The 22,110-nt window shown below is 45.8% G+C and overlaps 2 protein-coding genes across 3 annotated transcripts in view; one reads left to right on the top strand and one right to left on the bottom strand.

The window, feature by feature from the left end:
* Positions 1-22,110, bottom strand: part of Spock1 (SPARC (osteonectin), cwcv and kazal like domains proteoglycan 1) — a 495,109-nt gene that overhangs the window by 106,688 nt on the left and 366,311 nt on the right. For both annotated transcript variants that reach the window (XM_052727130.1, XM_052727129.1), the window contains one exon: positions 19,765-19,891. In XM_052727130.1, coding sequence (XP_052583090.1) covers positions 19,765-19,891 — 127 coding nt within the window. The remainder of the gene's footprint in view (positions 1-19,764; positions 19,892-22,110) is intronic.
* On the top strand, positions 12,867-13,192 carry LOC128103055 (40S ribosomal protein S28). Its single transcript, XM_052727131.1, has one exon. It carries the CDS (start codon positions 12,897-12,899, stop codon positions 13,104-13,106), a length of 210 nt encoding a protein of 69 aa, XP_052583091.1. The 5' UTR covers positions 12,867-12,896; the 3' UTR covers positions 13,107-13,192.

Below are 22,110 nucleotides of genomic sequence, written 5' to 3'. Positions count from 1 at the left end.
CTTCTCCAACTTCTTGTGAAGAACAGCCTGCAATCAAATATTGATGGAAACAGAGACCAGTAAGGATGCCAGACGATGGCTTGCGCCACTAATGGGGACAGAGGCAATGATGATTAGCACTCAAACACGCGGTATAGTCCATGGGCAAAATGGCAAGGTTGGCTAGGACTGGCTATAGGGACCAAAGGAAAAACAGAGTCAAGATGACACCAAGGTGCTTGACCTGAGTCACAGTGCAAGGGGGACTGGGGCCTGGGGTCATCAGCAAGCTCATGAGGGTACTGGGGACAAGGAAAATCAAGAGCTCTGTTTAGCCACATTAAGCATGAGGTACCAATCAATATCTAAGCAAATTACTCTAATAGGCCATTCAGCACCCTTCTAAACAAGCACCAGGATACTCCGACTCACTGATTAAACCAGGAAAGGTAACCCTTTACAAACTGCAGGTTACAGAAAGCCAAACTGTTTCGGTTCAGTTAGATTTCAATTCCAGGTCCACACTATTTACTCATGCTTAGGCAAGGAAAACCCTCTGTAAGGATGTTAGTGACTTTACCTGTTAATATGCAGATAGAATCATGCAAAACACAGTGGTTGTGAGGATGGAATTTGCTGATGGGCAGCCCCAGGCATAGGGTGAACTGAGACCCATGGCCACCTCCCTGCTCCCCATACTGCTCCCTTGAGAGACAGGCCCTGATGGCGGGGAGCGTACTGCAGTCACATGCCGCTCTCCATTCCTGTCATTAGCTATTATTACACTTGGGTTGATGCAAACCTCATGAAAGAAAAAAGCCCAAGAGATTCCAAAGCAATACAGCAACACTGTTTTGAGTGACTGAAATGGCAAGCCAGGAAAAATGACAGATACAGTGATAAAAATGTGGATCTACAAGACGTGCAATCAAGGAAGGCTATGAGCTGTGAAAACCAAGTGACCTCGGGGACCCTTATTCCCTCCCACAGCTGAACTCCTCAGTATCAACAGAGCAGAAGAATCTGTGTGGGCGGTGGGCAGGCAGGCAGGAGCAAGGGGCAGCCCGCCTAGCAGTGGGGGTGGGGGTGCGATCATTCGGGGACTAGAGTCTGGGAGACTGACAACTGAGGATATGTGACAGAAGTCCTCTGCTTATGATAGGGTGATGGAGGTGCGATACTTTGGGACCCTCCCTGAGGGTTGCTGCAGCCCACTGGTCGTCAACCTCTCTCTGTCTGCAGTGCCTCCTGAGATTGCTAGGTGATACACTGTCTTCATTTTCCATGCACACGGCCTTCTCTTTTCAGGCAGCTATAATAAGACAATGACCATGGCCCAAGACCAAAATGAAAACAAAAACATGTTTCCATGACAACCACTTCTGAGTCAGGTACATGGGAGGTGGTACCACACAGAGGCTCAGGCAACTGGAAGAGTTACTGTCTTCAGAGATGGAGCACTTCATTTTTTTCCTTCCCTGTAGCTCCACTATGGGCTCAGGACTGGGCAGGTCCAATCAGATCTTGGGAAAGGAAAGAGGGCGGGGTTAACAGACACAGCTTTAACAGAAGCCCTTATCACTCAAACACAGTCCATAGGTGGCCCTGGAAAACAAATTGGGGAGTGTAACTGAATCTAAGTACTGCTAACTGTCCCATGTTGTCATTTGTACCTCTTTGCCAAGACAAGGCTAACAGAACTTGAGTCTGCAACAATATTTCTTGTAAGATATGTGTGTATTTACATATATCTACACACACACACACACATACACACACACACACACACACACACACACACACACACACACACACACACACTTCCTATTACTAACTGGCCTCATAGATGACTCTGAATTGAGATTGTTTCTGTACAGTCTTTGGGAGTCAAGATGACGCTGTCCTGGAAGCTGGCTCTTCTGTCTTGGACTAAGGGACTCTGGAAGTGTCACTGAGTCTCTTCCTCCTACCCTTTCTCTTTGCTGTCATTCGGCCTTCTCTCTTCCTCTGCACTATCTGAAGAAGGGACTTGATGACAGTGCCCTTCCTGGTGGACTGGTGCCGTAACTGTAGCAGCAAAGCAAAGCAGTGGCACACGGTAGACACAGTAGAGCTTGACTCCTGGTATTCACAGACCAAGGCTACTTGGTCAAAAGGGATGATGTAAGGTGGCATGGTCAGATCAAGGGCGGTAAAGTCGCACCTGGAGGTGGCTCTGGAGTAGACCCTGGTCAATGATCCTGTGGGTAGAGAGTTGTCCTTGTTCAACTCCTGAGGAAGCTTCCCAAGAAGAACTCTCCATTGAGTGGTTTCCCTGCACTGGCAGACATGAATCAGCACAGGAATGGCTAACACAGCAACAGAACAGTGAACATTGGCTCAAAGACCCCAGCAAAGCCCAAACAGCTCCTCCTGATTTACAGGCTCTGCAAAGTGCAGCTGCCTCAGTCCACACACCTGCACACATGCTGAGCACATCAGAGGGACTCAGCAAGCACACGAGTAAATGACAGATGGGGATGAAGTGATGCCACACTGAGCCTGCAGGCAGGCAGACATTCACACCTGCAGAGTTGGGTGGGGTTCATCCACTTCCTGCCATCCCTTCACAAAACTAGGCAAGGCAGTTCTAAACGCAGGCCTACCTTGACTTCACCCAGGAACTCCCATACCTGACCTTGCTTGCTACATACTGGACAAATGAATGACAATGACCCCGAGACTCATTACAGAGAAAAGCTTGAGCATCTATCATGTTGGAGAGATGGAGTGGCAAGATGAAGTCACCAAGGAGAAAAGCATTCTTGCTACAGCCAAGGACTGCTACAGATTATATCCTCAACAACAGGTCCTGCTGCCCATCCAGAGTATGGCACAACTTCATGGATGTGGGAACAGAAGGAAACCTGAGCCTCTAGGGCCAGAGGGGAGACTGGGGAGAAACTATTAAAATACTACAGGTATATCTACAGGACGTACAAGGTTCTGGTAACTTAGTCTGTATTAATCCAGCTTCTCACAAAGACCCTTCAGCCTCCCTTGCAGAGAAGGGAACTGGAACACAGAGAAGTAGACCTCTGGACAAGGCCTGAGCCATGACTGATGCACCAGCTTCCTCCTGCCTGTTTGTCTACTGTTTTATATCCAAATCACAATCTGTTTCCATGTCTGCCTTCTCTAGACATAGAGAGCAATCTGGGACTAGAACCAGTAACCAGCAGGGTCCCAGCGCATAGCGAATGTGTTTGTGACTCCAGAGGGTCACCTCAGGAGAGGGGCCCAAGGCAGGCTCCAGAAAAGTCTATGGCCTTCTCTAGATGTGGAGACTTACAGGCCTGAGTGAATGGAGCTACAGCCCCATTGAGTCAGAAGACAAAGCAACCTCTGTCAATCATGTGGTCTTCTAAGAGGCCATCTCCCTTGCCCCTCTGTCACCTACAGGATGAATGACATTCTCACACTGATCAGGGAGCCTAGCCTTACCCATACCAGCCACTGGTTCTTATCTCAGACATTTACCTGGCCGGAACTTTACAATCCCCACCACCACCTAAGTGAGAATTCTTTGAAGGGCCACCTTCAGAGATGTATAAGACACCAAGAGTCTTCCTCTGCAGTACCTGCCACTCCCCAGTTGGCTTCTGTGGCTGATGTTCCATCCCCCAAACCTCTTCCTCCGAAAGATGGAGGAAACAGCAACCTTGACACCCGGAAAGCAGGTGCCCTACCTAGAAGGATGCTAAAATCCAAGACGTGCTTCAAGAGCAGCTTTTCCATGAAAGGAGACTGGAGTAATGGAGTGTTCTCGTGGGAAGCCACAGCTTTTGTAACTTTCAGAGGTGCATGGAGGGAAGAAAAACATTTGGAAAGCATCAATTCCATTCTTCTGTTACCAGACAAATAGAAGAACAGTGAAGTCTTTCTAACTCATGGGCAATGCCAACCACCAACTGAGAAATACAGAGTCAAAGGTGGGCAACTGCAAGAACTTGCTGCGCCTTGAACATATCCCACAGGCTCGACATGAATCCTTTTTTTAACTTTATTTTTATTTTATGTGCACTGGTATTTTCCCTTTAGGTATGTCTGTGTGAGATGTCAGCCTCCTGGAGGTGGAGTTACAGACAGGTGTGAGCTTCCATGTGGGTACTGGAAAGTGAACCCATGGTCCTCTGAAAGAACAGCTGGTGCTCTTAACCTCTGAGCCATCTCTTCGGCCCTCTTGACTTGAATTCTTAAAAAATTTATTTAAACAGTCAGTCACACTGATGTATAATCAATATATAAAAGTTTACATATTTTAAGTATATACTTCAAGAAGGTTTGGTAAGTATAAATATGCATATATACATATAAAATAATGACCATGATCTAGATAACTAACATACCATTGTCCTTTAAGTTTTTTTCATACCCTTTGAAATTCCTCCTTTTTATTCTTCTCCAAGTGCCTCCCTACTATGGATAACCATTGATTTATCCTATCAGTAAAGATTAGCTTATAGTTTATGAAGATTTTATTAATGCAATCAATATATACTATTTTGGATCTGGTTTTCCTCTGCATAATTATTTTAGTATGTATTATGTTGTTATACGTATCAATAATTGATGCCTTTTTGTTTCTGGGTACATTTTAAATGATATGGCATTCTGGTTTGAATGTGTCCCTGAGACGTTCAGATGTCAAGAATGTGATTATTCAGTGTAGTAGCAGTGGGAAGTAGGTCTCACGTTAGGCCAGCTTTTTATGCTGTCACAAGTGCCCAGGAAATCAAAGGAGGAGGAAAGACGATGTGGGTGCATGTCCACAGTGGCTGGAGCCACTGCCTTGGAACCACAGAGAGGTATGACATCATGGGGTGTGGCAAGTGTTCGAGCATTGTTTCTCAACTCAGAGTGACCAGAAAGCAAAAGGACAGAGGACAGAACTGGGAGCCTTCAAGAGCATGGCCTCCATGACTTAACTGACTTTCTTAGGTTCTACTCCTGGAAGGTTCCATGGCCTCTTGACAGCATCAGTTGAGTGAGGATCAGGCCTTCAACACAGCACCCTTTGGGAGACATTCCATCCAGACCAGTGGGAGGAACTTGGGTTATGGAGGATAACCCTTCATGAACTGACCAATGTCTTTCCTGAGGGACTACCTAAGCTATGACAATTTAGGATAAGGGGCTGGAGCACTGGTGTAATAGTGTAGATGGGTGTTTTCTTTATCAAGAGATGCTTTTCATGATTTCTTCTTTCAATACTAGACATTTCAAATTAGTCCGACAGCCTTTGATAAAGGTGTAATTCATTGTCTAAGTCTTAAATTGCCTTTTGTATTTAAACATGTTGAGCATTTGAACTTTACAGACTGGATCTGAAAGTCTGTCACTCAATTTCCTGGGGGTCTAATTCTGCTCTTTATTGCTTATATCATCCCTCACAGCAGCTTACTTCTTTCTGAAGAGTCAGTCTGTCTGGCAGGGTTTGAAGGGAGTGCTGTGAAGCCTCCAGGTGTGGACTCAGTGCTGCAGAGGGATTCATCCTAGGTCTTCCAGGCCCCCCTCATGCCTTCCCACTCAGGACCATCAGAGGTATCTATCTCCTGTAGTATGCCAAGAATATAAATACGAACTGCCCACCCAAGCTGAAATCCCTGGTGTGTGTGAACCACAGGACAGTTTGCCAACCACTAGCCCTTCTCACTATTTCATCCCTCTGTCCTACGTATGTCTTTAGATGTTGTCTGAGCCATGCTTGTCATCCCTGAGTGCGTGTGGGCTCTTCGTTAGAGTATTACCGATTTACCCTTATTCTCTATCCAGAGTCTAAGCTGAGGCTCACAAGTGCTCCTGTAATCCTGATTCACTACCAGACAGATAAAAAACAAACAGACAACAAAACAAAACCTAAACCCTAAACCACCTCAAACTCAAGGTGAATACCCAGATGATACTAGATTTATTTATGGGCTTTTGTCTTTAATCCCACCTAGGACTTAAAGAATTCTCTTCAGTCTGCATGCTGCTCTTCCCAGTATTTTTTTTTTTTTTTGGCTAGTTTAGCAAGGCAGGTGTCAGCATCCTATCTGGCTTTTAGTGCCCTTCTCTCTTGAACCAAGATTTGTCTTAAATTTTCCAAGATTAATCACTCAAAATGATTTATGCATTATATCTAGGGCTTTCTATTAGAGGGCTGGGGTATCTCTAGACTATCATACACTTGGATTAATACAGGCACACGTACAGCTCCTACAAGGCAATCAACATACTCCAAGAAGAAAACACATGGTGGGATTGACATTCAGAAGAAAGACACAGTATTATCTGGCGTGAGGGGAACAGGGGGGTTTACTGAGGAGATATGCTTAGGTTGAGCCTTATAGCTAAAATCTCAGAAACATGGTTTCTCCTGTTACTGGTAGGATAGAGATGAGCAAGGGAGGCTCAATCTATTCTCTCCCATCATTTTGAATTAAGTGCAAAATCCTAGGAATGCTGTCAAACAGTAGTTGTGCTTAGTGTCCTCATGGCCATGGGTTCAAAGTCTGCCACAAACAAATAAATGTTAAAATATTATAATAAAAAGGTACATGCTCTCTATTCTACCTTTACCTCTCTTTTGTATAGCATCATTTGGGGGTGTCCATTGGTTCTTTCTAAAGGGGGCCCAAGTGGCTGACCCAGACAGCTTTCAGCAAGAAAAGGTTAAACACAGCAGGGGAGATACTGTCCTAATCCTGCACAGGGACACCTTTGGCACATCCCACCTTGACTGATACATGCCATTATCTGCCATTCACTCTGCTAGAGAGAGGTTGGGGTTAGGGTGACATTAGAGAAAAAGCCAATAGACTTCTGTGGAATATTCCTTTACATTGTGTGAATATATGTCACTGTGACTGATTTAATAAAGAAGCTGACTGGCCTACAGATGAGTAGACTAAGGTTAAGTGGGAAAAACAAACTGAGAATGATGGGATGAGGAAGGGTGGAGTCAGAGGAGTCACCAGTCAGACAGAAAGGAAGTGGGACGTGCAGGACAGGTAAAATCCATGCGCCTTGGGGGAGCACATAGATTAATAGAAATGGGTTAATTTAAGTTTTAAGAGCCAGTTCGTAATAAGCCTGAGCTGTCAGCCAAGCATTTATAATTAATAATAAGTTTCTGTGAGTTTATTTTGGAGCTGTCAGACCTGACAAAAACTCCGCCTACAGACTTCAGTGCCAAAGCAGTTCTAATGACTTTGGAGAACGTGGGAGAACATCGTTCTTTGGGCTTCAGAACTTCCCTAGTGGCTGGAGTGTGTTCTCTGAGCATCTCACAGGCCTGGACCTAGCAGTCCAGGAAAGCTGCCCACTCCTAGAAAGCACCTTTCCACTTCTAATGCATGCCGGAGGCTCTGAGCACAGCCATCTAAAATGAAGGAGACAAAAATCCCCTAATTTTCACTGATTCCAGAAAAGGGGAAAAATGCTTTTGTAGAAGTAAGAGCATCCTTACAGTCATAACATTCAAATATGGAAGTTCAGGTAAGTTCTAACCAAATTCTAATAAAGAATGAGGAGTTCCTTAATTCCCTCACATGACATATGGATCCTAGTCCAAGGCCTGAGAAATGAACAGAATTCCCTAGGTACTGCCGACTCTGAGGCTCAACCATTCTCTTGGAAAACACTGAGAAAGACCCATGGCTTTACTCATGTGAGCAGTATGTCCAAAGGGAATGTTTTGTTTGTTCCCTTTAAAGAAAACAGCTACATGATAACTTAATTAAAGTTATTTGTAATTACTTAATTAGATTTACAGCACTGAGCATAGCATTCTGGCCAGGGACCTTTCCATCTTTTTAACAGTAGGAAGGTAGAGTCTCAAGTACTTTGCAGTTTTATCTCATTCATCTTCTGACGTGCTGATGAAGGGCACCAAGCCTCACTGTGCTCAAATGAGTGCTTCATCAGATAGGTCAACTGTGTGTTTAGCAGAACTGACAGCAAGAGGCCCCCTTTCCTTAATGTATTTTTAACAAAGGGATTAACTAATTACATGATGCTTTACTTGGGGTATCTAAGAAGAAATAAAAATCTATTTTTCAAATCTCAGTTAAACATGTATTTGCATAAAGAACCTAGAAATAAGTCCTGAAATAGTTAATTGAATCATTTCCTTCTGCTGTAACTTTATGACGAATCTGCATGCTGAAGAAATCTAGGTAAATCCATGGATGTCTGTTTGTTATGGACGGCATCTGAACATCTGTGCTTCCTGAAAATGTTACAATAACCATTTTCCCCAAAAGTTCATCCTCAGGAGCCAAAAAGACAGTGCTATCTTGGCATGTCTAAAAAGAAAAAAAGAATGAAGAGAACTGAAGATAAATGGGCCCCAAGTTCTGCAGAAAGTCTTAAGAATTAGGCCAAATGGCTTCAAAGAATTCTGCATTCAACCAGCACTCACTCTACATTTTAGGGATTTCCCCCTTTAATTAGAAAACATTCTGGGTATAAAAGTCTCCTTTTATCACTGTCTTTCTACAGGTATTATTCCTGCTGGGCCTGCAGAGATGGCTGAGTGGATAAGAATGCTTGCCATGCAAGAAGACCGGAATTTGAACTCTCAACACGTACATAAAAGCCAGGTACTGTCTCCTGGGCCTGTATTCAACATTAAGAGGTGGAGATGGACAGATCTCAGGAGCTCACCAGCCAGTTTGTCTAGCAAGCCTCAAGCTCAGTGAGAGATACAGTCTCAAAAAATAAAGGCACAGGGTGATAGAGGAGGATAGCAGACACTCTCATCTGGCCTTCAAGCATGTAGCATGAATGCATGCACATGGTGCACACACACACACACACACACACACACACACACACACACGACCTTAAACATTCTTACACTGGCTCAAACTAATGCTACTTAGCTGATGACCCCAAAGAAGCTACCACATCTGATACCAGATAGGTGCTTTTAAATGTGCCCAGTCTAAAATGTGGTCTCCTGCCTTTCTTCTATTAAAGAAGTCTTTTGCTTGATCATAGAGAAGTGGGGCTCACAAGGCCAGAGCAGGCCACACACATAGTCTCATTAGGCAGGACAAGGACTTGATTAAGAGAAGGCATTTGATTCAAAATGAGCCAATTAGAGGCCTTCCTTGAGATCCTAGCACAGGCTAGGGTAAATTTCCTTGAAGTTTCTAATGTGAAAACAAGGTAATTTGAGAGTTTCAAAACCCACATTCTTTGCAAAGAGAAAGAGACTATTTGTAGCATGAAGGCAGGCAGAGCCAGGATGGGAAAAACCTCATGCTACCCAGTGAGTTTCCCCACCTCCTGCCAAGGCCTGGCTGTCCTCTGTCATTTAGCCTAAATTTGAGGTATGTATTCCTGTCATTTAAAGTCAGAAGTGTTATGCTGATAGAGCTGGTATTCTAAAGCATTTTGGTGGAATTTTATTTGCAAAGTAAAAGCCATGACCCCATTCAGACTGGAGTTCAAATATGACTCTGATGCTTCCCAACCATGTAGATCTTTTGGCTGTTTCTCTCCCTCCCTCTACTTTCACTTTGGGATCAACAGTGGTACTTACTCCTGAGTGTGGGTCTTACTTTGCTTTCTATTGCTGTGATAAGGATGATGACCAAAAGTGACTTGGATAGGAGAGGGCTTATTTCATCTTATAGCTTATAGTCCAACCTTCAGGGAGGTCAGGGCAGGAACTCAAGGCAGGAACCTGGGGGCAGGAACTGAGGCAGAGACCATGGACAAACTCTGCTTACTGGCTTGCTCCCCATAGCATTTTACCTTGCATATATATGTATATATATGTATACACACACACACACACACACACACACACACACACACACACACACACACACACAAACACCCCCCCCCCCCAGGATCACCTACTCAGAGGTGGTACTACCCACAGTGGGCTGGAGCCTCCAACATCAATCATTAATCAAATAAATGCCTAAAAACTTGCCCAAAGGCCAAACTGATGGGGGCATCTTCTCAATTTTAAGGTTCCCTCTTCTCAGACAACTGGAGCTTATATCAAGGTGTCAAAGACTAATCAACTCATGGTGTTTTGAAAACTTGTTGAAATAACAGAGAATCAAAACATCATTTGGCACAGAAGCCCAACACATAGTATTCAACACGGCCTCAGCAAGTATTCCTGTCCTCTTAGTACTGCTGAGACTATGGTAGCCGCTGTGAGATAACATGTTCATCTGTCCTTCAGAGAGCTCTCAAATTTCAGATGGGCACATGGCTGCCTAGTATTAAAGCTACATCCCTAACCTCCTTTGCTGGGGCCTATGGCATAATTCTGGCTAATGGGCCATGAATGGGTGAGGCTGATGACTTCCGGATGGTCCCCATTTTCCTTGTCTGTTTTGACTGTACTGGCTGGACACAGAAACTATGCTACACCCATAGGCAAAGCTTCACTATTCCTATTATTGTGGATGACAGAATACCAAGCCAAATGGCTCCTGGGAAACCCCAGTCTGGAGGCAGTGCCTCAGTTCCGTGTCACTTCTGTGTGGACCAGAAGCCAGTGCTGATGTGCTTAAGTCTCTGTTTCATCTAAGATTTTGTCATAGCACCTAGAATCCATAGCCTCCTGAATATGTAGTTAATATTCTAAATATTGTTTACACTTACTCTTTGTGGAAGGCCTTTGAGGGGGGCAATAAAACTAGAGTAAAAAGCCTATTTAAAATAGCTGAAGGTAACCACAGAAATGAGCTCTCATTACCAAATGATATCTGACTCCCCCAGACTAAGACAGGAAGTTGTAAATGAACACGGCCTGAGGGGAAAGGCAAATTGGGGCATCTGCCGTCCATACAGGATTTCTCCTGAAACCTCAAACTTTCTAATGTATGAAGCAAAATCACTTAAGAGTTGGCTAGAAGCTACCAAGGAGCTCTCCAGAGTCTCAAAGCCTCTACTGTTGGCCTTTTCTATGCAAGAGAAAATCAAAGCCATGAATTGGACTCCAGACCATTTATCAGGCTGTTCCTCTCTGGGGTCTCTCTGCTCTCTTTCTCCTGCTACCTAAGAACATGGACAGAGTAGGCCAGGGTCACTTGTCCTCACAGTGCTATTCAAGGGGAGCCTTCTGGAGGTAGCTGCCCTTCTCTTCTCCTGCCTTCACCAGGCTCCTGAGGCACAGTGTGCGCAAAGGCATGCATCCTCCCTGCAGTTTCCAATTGTTTCATTTTCTTCTTCATCAACAGCAAGGCTCTCTCTCGGGAGCCATTTGCAAGTGAAGACCATTCACAGGCCACAGGCCTGCAGGGAACAGGCCTATCTCAATTGCCAGTCTCAACTAGAGACAAGCCAAGCAGAGTAAGGAGCCTTTCAAGGCAAGAATGCCCACAGGTCAGACATCCTAGAAGCTGAAAACAGTGCCTACAGCCAGCCGGAGGAGCCTCAAAAGCCTACACCCCGAATTAGCTTCAATCCTCTGAATTACCTGTTCTTGGAAAATGTGGCCAACAGAGACTATACTTGCCAAGAACTTCAAACACGACCTTTACTTGGTAGCGGTTGTTAGAAACTATTAAGATGTCAGGGCAAAGATAATATAATCTGTGGCGACAATGTGATGGAAGAAATGCCAGCCCTATAAAGCACGCGCTCCCACCCCGCCCTCACTTGCGCACTTTCAGAACCAAAAGACCACATTTCATCCACAGCAGTTCTCAACTCTGCATCTCTCTTGGGCGTCTAGACATAAATGAGCCATTTGCTAATTGTTTAACAGCTTTTAAGGAAGGTGTGGGGGAGGGGTGAGAGCAGATGGGTGTTTCCCTGCTTGTTTTCCAATTATCAGCTGGCAGGTGCCAGAGAACAGCGCTAACTCTTCAGAAACCTGTGCCACTAAGAGACCCCTCTTCTCAGAGGCCACCCAGGTCCTGGCTGGGAAAGGAGCACTTGTGGACGTCAGAGCATCCGCCAGTGTAGCCAGTGAAGTCCCCTGGAAAGATCCTGCCAATGAAACTCCCTCCAGGGACAGGGCCAAATTGGCCTAGGTATCCAAATTGGAAGAAGTACTGTATACCATGTACCTGTGTAAGGAGACCTGCATTTTATGTACTATCATGGGCTGCAGTCCTGGAAATCATGTACCTGTATGGGGAAAAGTCGTGAATATCACATACCCGCATGGGAAGCCATATTGATTATCATTTTCCTGTATGAGAAACAGTCCCAGCCGAGCCCTCCTGTGGGCCCTCTCTGAGCTTCCAAGACCTGAGCACCACACTGGATCTGCTGCCATTTCTAAATTAGCTTTCCCTTCTAGAAGTAGAATAGCTGGCCCACCTGAATGAAAGATGATCACAGACTTCCCTGTGAACAGAGCCAATCCAGCAGCCTGGACTCCATCCCGTCGGATAAGCTGCCACCCCACTCTGCTGGGAGCAGCAGAAAAGGAAAGGGGTTTGCAAATGATGGTCTCCAAAGATTCCAGGCACAGCCAAGACACTGTAGACAGGATATCTACAAGCTCAGCTAGGATGAATATGCAGGTGTCCTCGTGCTGAGCTCATAGCGGAGATGACCTTACATGTTTCAGATCTATCAGTCACAAAGACCAGGCTAACCTCCTTGGTGCCACTTCAGATTGTTTTCTACACATGCCAAAAACCACTGCCCCAGTCTTGAACAATGTTAGTAGGTCTGTCCATCCCATCCCATACATTCCTATCCTATATGAAGGCAGGTGAATGCAAAACCGTGACTCTTTAATGGGATCCCCCAAATCTTACAGGGCAAAGTCCAAAGTCCTTCCTGTGGTCTTCAAATTACTAAATGTGGCTGATTATTTCTCTATAATCAGCTATTGGCTCACTTACATCTAGATGCAAGAGAAAGATGTGGCCTTAAGAGTTGCTGTAGAGATCGCCGCCATCATGGACACGAGTCGCGTGCAACCCATCAAGCTAGCTAGGGTAACCAAAGTGCTGGGCAGGACCGGCTCGCAGGGACAGTGCACGCAGGTGCGCGTGGAATTTATGGATGACACCAGCCGCTCTATCATCCGAAACGTCAAAGGCCCTGTTCGAGAGGGTGATGTGCTCACCCTATTGGAATCAGAGAGAGAGGCTCGGAGGTTGCGCTGACCTTGCTGCTGGGTCCTGGATATCCAACACTTGGCCCATGATGACCTGCAACTATTAAATAAAGCATTTGTATTGTTTAAAAAAAAAAAAAAAGAGTTGCTGTAGAAAAAGATACTCCCTCACCTCTTTAGAAATTGCACATGGGACAGCAAGGCAGGAGCGTGCTTTATAGGCCTGGAGTTTCTGCACCTGCCTCACTCCCTGGAAGGTGACCCAGCCACACTGATACTGGATGAGCCCCTCCGTGTACCTTGCTTTCTTTCATCCTTAGTACCTTCCTCCTTTTTGCTGAATGAAGGATCCAGATCCTGTTCCTTTCAGTGTCTGTTTCTTTTCAGCCATAAGATCTTGCTAGCACCACTGTTAGAATTTCTAGCCACTCCCCCAACTACATGACTGCACATGCGCTGTCCAGTAACCAGGCAAGATGCTTAGTCATCCCAGGGTCTTACATCCTACGTAATCCGTGCACTGTGTGATCACGTAATTTGTGTGCAGTGTGATCACGTAATCTATGCGCATGTATGGCGTAGCTATGTAAGCCCATATGTGCATGTGCAGGGTGGGGGTGGGGGACCTATAAAAGCAGGTTCCACCTATTCCCCACCCCTGCTTCCTGCACAGTCATTCCATAGATCTATGCACACCCCTTCTATTCCCTTCCCTTAATAAACTCTTATAGTGGGCTTCATTGTGCCTCGAGGCTTCTCTCCCATGGTAAACAGTGCCACTTAATAAATAACAACCACCACTTTCTCTAAGATGACTGCCTAGTCCTCCAAACTGGTGGGGGTGACCAAGCTCAGTGCTCACATAGTACCTTCAATGCCCCTCATCCAAACAATGACTGTCTTAACCCAACTCTTGCTATGACAAATGTCCAAGGTTGGGTAATGTATGAAGAAAGTTCATTCAGCTCACAGGATCCCTTCACTACCATATGCACCATAATGGTCATGGTGATGGCATCACAGTGGGGACATATATAAGATGATAAAACATTACAGCACAGGAGCCCATGGCCCAGGATGGGGTCTAGTCTTACTCTTTATAAAACAACTCATTCTTAGGAGAAGTTACCTACAAGGTTACCATTAATCCCACCCAAGATCAGTGTACCCAATATCTTAATTACCTTTCATGAGGCCTGGTCTCTTAAAGGTACTAATAACTTCAGTACTGCCACACTAGAGATGAATCTCCAGGACATAAACTCCTATGGGACAAATTACCTGCTATAATCTAAGCATGCTTTTCACTGTGTCTGTCTTCCTTACAAGTTCCATGCAAATAGAACATTATCTCTTTTGGCCTTTGCAAGTGACTCTACTATACACCATGTCTACTACTGAGGAATAAAGAATTCAAGAACTGTTGAACTTCTGCAATACATCATTTTTTCTGGACAGAAGACTGGTAGAAAAGACAGTAAAGGAAGTAGCCTGACACTTACTACCCAGAAACTAAGTTCAGGGACAAAGCCAACTTCACACTCTGCAGTGAGCCGCAGTGTTGGCTTTGTCTTGCCATGTAACATCATATTTTATCTCAAGACTGCAGCCTCACACATTGATCTTAGGTTCTGGGGAGTCAGAACTATAATTGGTACCTCTGGGGTTGAAATATTGGGAAGTACTGCTGTAGAATGGTATTCTTGAGTATTTCCTCCTCTGTCAGTTCTAGAAGGCTCCACCTATCCTAGGCAGACACAGAAGCAGAGCTTGGCTGATATGTCTCCAAGAAAGACACCTGTCTCATGGCCAGCCTGAAAAGTGGGCTCTGCCTTTGCTGACCCTCCACAACTGTCAGACCCATCATGAACAGATAAACAATCCAATTGGAAAGTGGTGACTGATCATGGAGGGTGTGGGTTTTCCTGGCAATGACAGGCCATTTTTATAAGTTTGACTTCATGACATGAAAGCACTTTCTGCTTACAAGTGCACCATGGTCTCTGGTCTCTGTTTTCCAATATCGATGACTTCAAAAGGCCATAGCTCCATGGGAGAGGGAGCCACTGTTTATTAATAGTTAACCCATTCATTCACAATAGCTGAGCCTCTATTAATGTTCTTCAAAGGTTTGTCTGCAAGACCCAAACATCTTTTTGAACCTCAATCAACAAGCAGCCATGTCTTTAGGGGCAGTAAATAAAATACCTAGTAGTAAACCCTACCAGATGGAAATATGCCTTCTGGAAGAAAGTCCCACTGAGTTCCATTGTGGTCTCCATCTCAGAGGCCTTAAGCAGTCAGTAAAAGGCCATGACTTACCCATATTTGACATATTACATTCAGAGGAAACAAAGCAGAAGATGAGGACTGTTGTAGAATATTAATTTAAGATATGTTATATTTGTTTATGCTGTGGAACATTTGTTTTAATGATGCAAAGATGTGTTGCATTCTTTTATGTTGCATTTGTTTAACTCTGTAAAGCTGTGTTACTTTGTCTAAAATACCTGATGATCTAATAAAGCGCTGAATGGCCAATAGCGAGGAAGGAGAAAAAAACAGGTGGGTTGGCAGGCAGAGAGAATAAATAGAAGGAGAAGAATGTTAGAGAGAAGGAGCAAGAAAAGGAGAGAGGACTCCAGGGGCCAGCCACCCAGCTACACAGAAAACCATGTAGTAAGAAGGAAAGGCAAGTATATAGAATAGATAAAGCCCAGAGGCTAAAGGTAGACTTAAGTTAAGAAAAGCTAGCTAGAAACATTCCAAGCAAAGGCCAGGCATTTATAAGTAAGAATACATCTCTGTATGTGATTATTTGGGTGCTGGGTGGCAGGCCTGCAGAGAGCCAAAGAGTGAAAAAACAACCAACCACAGAGGACCCAACACCACCTTTCCTGGGATGATGTCACTCCCACCACTCTGCCTCCTTGTTTTGATGTCACTGAAGTGGGTTAGATCCACATACACCCAGGCAGAAGGCCAAGGGCATCAGAGCCTCCCGCAAGTCTTGTCCCAAGGAACCTTAGTGTAACATTCTGTAGTGTAGATCTGGAATACCCAACAGCCTAAGTGTTGAAGGCTTGACCCCCCAGTCTGTGACAGTGCTGGGGGAAGTAGGACCTTTGGGACGTAGAGCCCAGATGGAGGAAGTTAGATGACTCAGAGTATGTTCATAGTGGGGTGTCTCATATTGGGGTCTCAGTTCCCTTCTACTTTTTCTTTTTTTCATGGCTACCATAAGGTGGACAGGCCTCTTCTGTCCCATGGCATGTCTCCTCGATGTTGTACTGTGCCTGTACAAGCCCAAAGCAATGGAGCCAAATGATGATAGATTGAGACTTCTGAGGCCACCAGCCAAGACAAACGTCTCTGAAAAGTGATCGTCTCAGGCATTTTATGACAGCAACAGACGATTAACATACCATATACTAACAACAATTTCTGATGAGCTATCTTCTGTCTTCTTCTTTTGCACCAGGAAAATACTTGAGCAATGCTGGGAGACAGACTCATCCCACTTATTTGTGAATTGAAGGGTACTGCCTGCCCTGGGAATGGTGCTGGGGATGGGGAAGGCCACTGAGTGCTTCTTCACTCAACTCTGTGTAGAGACCAGTTCTCTGAAAAGTAAGGAGCTGTTGTAATGGGATCTTCCAAAAACAAATCTTGTCTTCTAACCAAGTTATCCACCTGCACCAGAAAGCAGCACCTGCTCCGTACACAAGCCAGCCTCTGGGATGACAGGAGGGCCTTGATCAGCAAGTTTCCCAGACAGATCTTGAACAACTGACAACACTTTGGGTCAGTGCATTAGACAGGTCACTGCTGCCTTGCAGCTCAGGGATCCTGAGAGATGCATTTTAATTTCCTTCTGTGAGTGAAATGCAGAGGTCAGAGGAAAGGTTTTGACCAGGAACTGATAACCAAGAAGTTCTAGTCTCTCACTGGTGGCTCATGGCTATCCTATCTGAGGCTAGAGGAGAAGATGGCTTACTCATATCCACAGGCACAAGGTTATATTTCCATAAAATAAAGAACCACCAACATCTAGCTTTCTGCCATAACCCCAAGCTAGGTGTGTAATGAGCAACTTGGTCCAGGATGGGGATGACTGGTAACTTAAATGTCTCTATCCATCCAACTTGATCACATCCAGGGTAGGTTATGCACATTGAACTTCTGTAGTTCCTCTCAGCTAAAGTCTTAATTGTCTCTTCTGTGGCCAGTGATACTGAACATTCACCACACACTGTGCCCCATGTTTGGCAAGGCTAAGAATTTACATTTGTGTCTTCAGGATTTAACATTCTTTTTTTCTTGTATTCTTCTCTCATACATTACATCCTGACTACAGTTTCCCTCCCCCAACCTCCCTTCTCCCCTAGATCCACTCCTGTTTTCCTTCAACAATGACACAAAGCAGGCCTCCCAACACAAAACATGACCTAACAAGTTACAGTAAGACTAGGCACAAACCGTCACATCAAGGCTGGATGAGGCAATCCAATAGGAGGAAAAGGGTTCCAGGAGCAGGCAAAAGACTCAGACGCCCCACTCCCACTATTAGGAGTCCCCAAGAACACCAAACTACACAACATAACATCCATGCAGAGGACCTAGCTTAGGCCCACACAGGGTCCGTGTTTGTCACTTCAGGCTCTGTGAGCCCCTAGGAGCCCTGCTTAGTTGATTCTGTCTACTATGTTCTCATGGTGTCCTCTGCTCCTCTCCTCTTACAATCCTTTCTCCCCCTCTTCTGTGGGGTTCCCCTGGCTCCACCTAGTGTTGGGCTGTGAGTCTCTGCATCTGATCCCATCAGTTACTGAACAACCCCTCTGATGGCAATTAGGCTAGGCACCGATCTATGAGTATAGCAGAATATCATCAGGAATCACTCTACTGATTTTTTCCCAGTCATGCTTGGTTCTATCCTGGGTCTCTGAGCTGTCCTGCCTCTGGTTCCTGGTCATTCAAGCAGCGTCAGGTGTGGGCTCCCTCTCCTGCCATTGGACCAGTCATTGGTTGGCCACTCCCACAGGTTCTGCATCACCATTACCCTAGCATATCTTGCAGGTAGGACAGATTACAGGTTGAAGGTTTTGTGGCTGGGTTGATGTCCCAGTCCCACCGCTGGGAGCCTTGCCTGGTTATATAAGATGGCAGGTTCAGACGCCGTATCCTCCATTATTAGGAGACTTCAACAGGGTGACTCTCGTAGATTCCAGGGAGTCTCTACTGCACTAGGTTTCTATGTTGTCCACCAAATGTCCTCAATTCCAGTCATCCCTCCCACCCCTGATCCCACTTGTTCCCATCCCCACCCCACCCCAGTCCACCCATAAAATCTCTTTATTACCCCTTCCCAGGGAGATCCATGCATCCCCTCTTCAGCCATCCTTGTTACTTAGCCTCTCTAGGTCTGAGGATTTCACATTCTTAAGGCAAATGCAGCACTCAGCATCTTGCAAGCCTGAAACTGCCCTTAAGTTTTCATCCTCTGGTTTGGTCAGTGTCCCCTCCCTGACTATCTTTGACACCCTCCTCCTCATGTTGCATGCCCCACCCCTCACCATGGCAGCCACATGGTTATCTAATCAGCTCTGCAAACACATGATGCTTCCCAGGTGGGAACATCTTACCCTACTCTTAGCTCAGAGGACATCTCTCACAGAGGGACCAGCAGTGTCATCCCTACAAAATCAGGTCTCTTCCCACCTCTCCGCCTCCCCCCTTCTCTTTTATGTCTCCCTCCTCCTTTTCCTCCTTTCCTCTCCCTCCTCCCCTTCTTGTCCGCTCCTCTTTTCTCTGTCTCAGTGTCGCAGCGCTTGCTAAAGTTTGAAATGACACATTCATTTGCCGATTATTTGTTTTCGCCTCTTCTACAAGACTATGACCTCTCAGTGATGAGGGTGGCCCTTGCCCCGCCCCTCCCCCTCCCGTGTTTGGCTTGGTATCTGGCACACCTGTTAGTGTTAGGGGAGTAGATGCTGAGGCGATGGATGGGTGTTCCCTCCTAGGATTTTGGAGTAGGAAGGAGTCTGACTCTGGAGAACTCAGCTAGTGGCAAGAACCTTAGCTAAGTTCTAGTAGCAAAAAGACAGTCTTCCTAGCATGTAAGCTGGGGAGGCCATGATCTCTTGATAACTCCAATAAGACTGAAGGTAGCAGGCCATGAGGGTTCTTCCCAGGAGTCCGTGGTGTGAGGAACAGCCGGGGAGCACAGAAAAGAGACTGTGTGTGCAGCTGGAGAGGAACAAGGGGGAGGGCAGAAATGCTTGAGATCCACACAGCATGTGACCCAGGGTGAACAAGGTATTCTCCATAAGAGCTCACTAGCCATAGGCTCCACCCTAGGAAACTGCCCTGGAACTCAGGAAGGCAGATGAAGGCACACAGCTGTGCAGCAGGAAGTGAGAAGTACTAGAGGCCCCACCCCACCCCCCAACTTCACCAGAAGCACCAACTCCCAGACTGTTTCTCCATGGGTCAAACTATGTGGCACGTGTCTTTTGGACAGAGAGCATCTGTCTCCCTCTTTGGCCTTCAGCCACTGCAATCGCATTTCACTTTGTTTTTCCTCCTTGGCCAGACGTTATCTATCTCTGAGTCTGCCTTCCCCAGAACAACCAGGCTGCTCAGAGAATGGCGACCTGGCAAATAGACCTGCAGGGGTGTTTATGATACGCACAACAATCAAAACCAACCTTGGACGTGTATGTGTGGCCATCAGATCCGCAGACCATCGCTGACTGTGCCACGGGGCAGGGCTTGCACTTAACCAAATTTGAAGGTCCAACCCAGTGTTTGTGAGCCACATTCCCCTTCTTTTGCCTAAGGAAGAAAAAAGGGGGATAAGTTAGTCAAAACTCTGCCCAGCCCCCATCGATGCTTCCCTAGGTTCCCAAAGAACACAGCTAAATACATACACTAAAGCATCCCTAAAACAGATAAGAGGCCCAAGGGCTGCTAGCCAGAACTCCCATTTGTTCCAAGTCATTAAAAGGTATCAGGGGGTTTTCTCTCCAGAGCACACATTCCACCCAATAGCTGAACCAAGCAAAATGGTAGCTATTAAAACACTGCAAATCACATACCCACATGGAAAGAACATCACAGACATTTCAGAGACAGTGAGAGAGAGCAGTACATTCTGCCCCAGTGCCCCATTCAACATATCACAAGTGTCTGGAAGAGCCTCCCACAGCCTTACACTCTCCTGGGGCTGCTGGGCAGCTTCCATATGGGTACCACATGCCACTGTGTGAGCACTTTCTACAGAAATACTCCAGACACCACCAGGAGATGCTTGCACAGCTGTAGAACACCATTTCTGGGTATACCGTAAGGCGATTTCACTATAGCTACCAACTTGCCACTTGGTGAAGGCTAGGGTGATGTCATTTCCAGCTCTGGCTTCCACATCTCACCTTTGCTGTAGTAAGTGGCAGTAACTGTGATGGCTGTGTCCACAGAAAGGACCCCATCTCTGTATCACAGACCACTGAAAGAGGGGCCTGCAGTTCCTGCCATCCGTTCTCCCTTAGCTGAAGCTGATCTCCATGCACTTCCCCTGGGTGAATCCCGTGGGCCCAGGGCAAACACCTCTGCACTGCCCATCAATCAGATAGTTCCGATTCCCTTGAGGTCCTTTGCTCTGGCAATCAGTCCTGCATGGTGATTAGCATGTGGACTCTGCAGTCCGAAAACACAGTTCACACCCAGCTCTACCACTTACAGTGTGACCTTGACAAAACATTTAATGTTAGAAATCTCAGTTTCTCATCTATATATGAAGAAAACAGAAACTACTTCTGGTGGCCATTATAAAGATCACAATATGTTATGGTTTGAATTCAAAATGCCCCAACAGGCTGATGTACTGGGGGCCTGTTTGTGGGAAATGCTCCAAAGGGCTGATGTACTGGGAGCTTGTTTGCTAGTTGATGTGCTTTTAGGAAATTATTGGATCCTGGGGGCTCTGATACAACAAACAGATTAAGCCCTTAAGGGATTGAAATATAATGGAATTACAAACTGCAGGCAATACTTATTTGGGGGAAGATCTCTGGGGAAGAGGCATGTCCTTGAGAACTACGTGGTCTGATCCCTTCCTGTGTTTGTTTCCTCAGTTGCTTCTGTCATGAGCTGAGGCGCCTCTGTCACATACTTCCTGCTTCCACCACCATGATGCTCTGCCCTGGCACAGACCTAGCAAGACTGTGAACTAAAACCTCTTAACCCCTGAGACCAAAACACAAAATTCCTGCCTTCATGTGGTTTTACTTAGGTATTTATTTTTATAGCAATGACTATAACTAGTACAGCCTTCAATAAAAGCAATAAAAATGGCAGATATTACATTTGTTTTCCCAACAGATGAGACTACAAAGAAGGAAGTCCCCATTGCATGGATATGTGATAAGTCCTTGGGGCCTAGATCCAGAGAGCCTTTAACCACAAAGAACCCATGAAGCTAGAAGGAAATCTGCTCTGCCAGGTGAGGAACTACACCCCTGTCCCTCAGGAATTCAGCTGTGGAGTCTGAGGGGAGACACACTCTTCCACAGGAGAGGAAGTGAGCAAGAGAAAGAGGTGAACACGGGAAACACTAATTCGGTTCTTATGCCACACCTCACACTTTCATTAGGAATTTAAAGGAGGCCGTGGGTGAGGAGAGTGTGTTTGGAGAATTCCTGGAGAGCAACATCAAAGGGAATCAGTTCATACCCGTAGCATAGCCCCTGGATCCAGGCTGGAGAGAAAACATTTCTGAGCCTGTCTGACAAAAAATCGGAGAACACAGTCCTAGGAGGGCGGAGACCACCCAAGATTGACCTTGTTTTACTGAAGCGGGAACTGAAAACACCGAGAGAGGTGGAGTCCTGTCTGATCCATGAGTCTGATTGGTTGGTGAGGCTTAAGGCCTTCAGAGAGTGTCCAAGGATGAAGCTCTGCCTTGCTCCATGTCTTAGTTACTTTTCTATTGCTACTGTCACAAGACATCATGACCAAGGCAACTTATAAAAGAAAGCATTTGATTGGGCTTAGAG

The sequence above is a fragment of the Peromyscus californicus genome, unplaced genomic scaffold (assembly GCF_007827085.1).
Source record: "Peromyscus californicus insignis strain IS unplaced genomic scaffold, ASM782708v3 Scaffold_8__1_contigs__length_139910024, whole genome shotgun sequence".
NCBI lineage: Eukaryota > Metazoa > Chordata > Mammalia > Rodentia > Cricetidae > Peromyscus > Peromyscus californicus.
This window is presented reverse-complemented; position numbering and strand designations above follow the sequence as displayed.

Excerpts from the sequence above, each read along its gene's own strand:
- LOC128103055 (XM_052727131.1), top strand. The coding sequence starts at position 12,897 with ATGGACACGAGTCGCGTGCAACCCATCAAGCTAGCTAGGGTAACCAAA.